The sequence below is a fragment of the Myotis davidii genome, unplaced genomic scaffold, assembly GCF_000327345.1.
Source record: "Myotis davidii unplaced genomic scaffold, ASM32734v1 scaffold497, whole genome shotgun sequence".
Lineage (NCBI taxonomy): Eukaryota > Metazoa > Chordata > Mammalia > Chiroptera > Vespertilionidae > Myotis > Myotis davidii.
This window is the reverse complement of record NW_006288434.1, coordinates 4,262,469-4,262,767: the sequence shown is the minus strand read 5'-3', so window position 1 is coordinate 4,262,767 and position 299 is coordinate 4,262,469. Positions and strand designations below refer to the sequence as shown.

Below are 299 nucleotides of genomic sequence, written 5' to 3'. Positions count from 1 at the left end.
GAAGAGTTTAGCGAGAATCACTAACGGAAACGGGCAGCAGCCCGGTGACTGCTAACCGTCGAGGGAAAGCAAAGTGCGGCGCAGGGGTTATTTCTAACACTTGGAAAGGCCTAAAGCACGTTAAATTTCCCCCGGCTTTTCCAGACAACAGGAACCGTAACAGCCTTGTTTCCTCCAGCTAGTGCTAGAACTGAGGAAAAGCCCCAAATTCGGGTTTCTGGGGCCGCAGTGTGAGCGGGGCGCCGACCGGCCTCCCCGAGGTGCTCTGGGCGCGCGCGGCCGGGTAACTGTCTCGCCGC

At 58.5% G+C, this 299-nt stretch overlaps 1 protein-coding gene across 1 annotated transcript in view; it reads right to left on the bottom strand.

Annotated features, from left to right (window-relative positions):
* FBXO43 (F-box protein 43) overlaps window positions 1-299 on the bottom strand; it is a 14,236-nt gene that overhangs the window by 12,798 nt on the left and 1,139 nt on the right. The window contains exon 2 of the mRNA XM_015561703.1: window positions 26-110. Within this exon, the coding sequence (XP_015417189.1) occupies window positions 26-110 (85 nt within the window). The remainder of the gene's footprint in view (window positions 1-25; window positions 111-299) is intronic.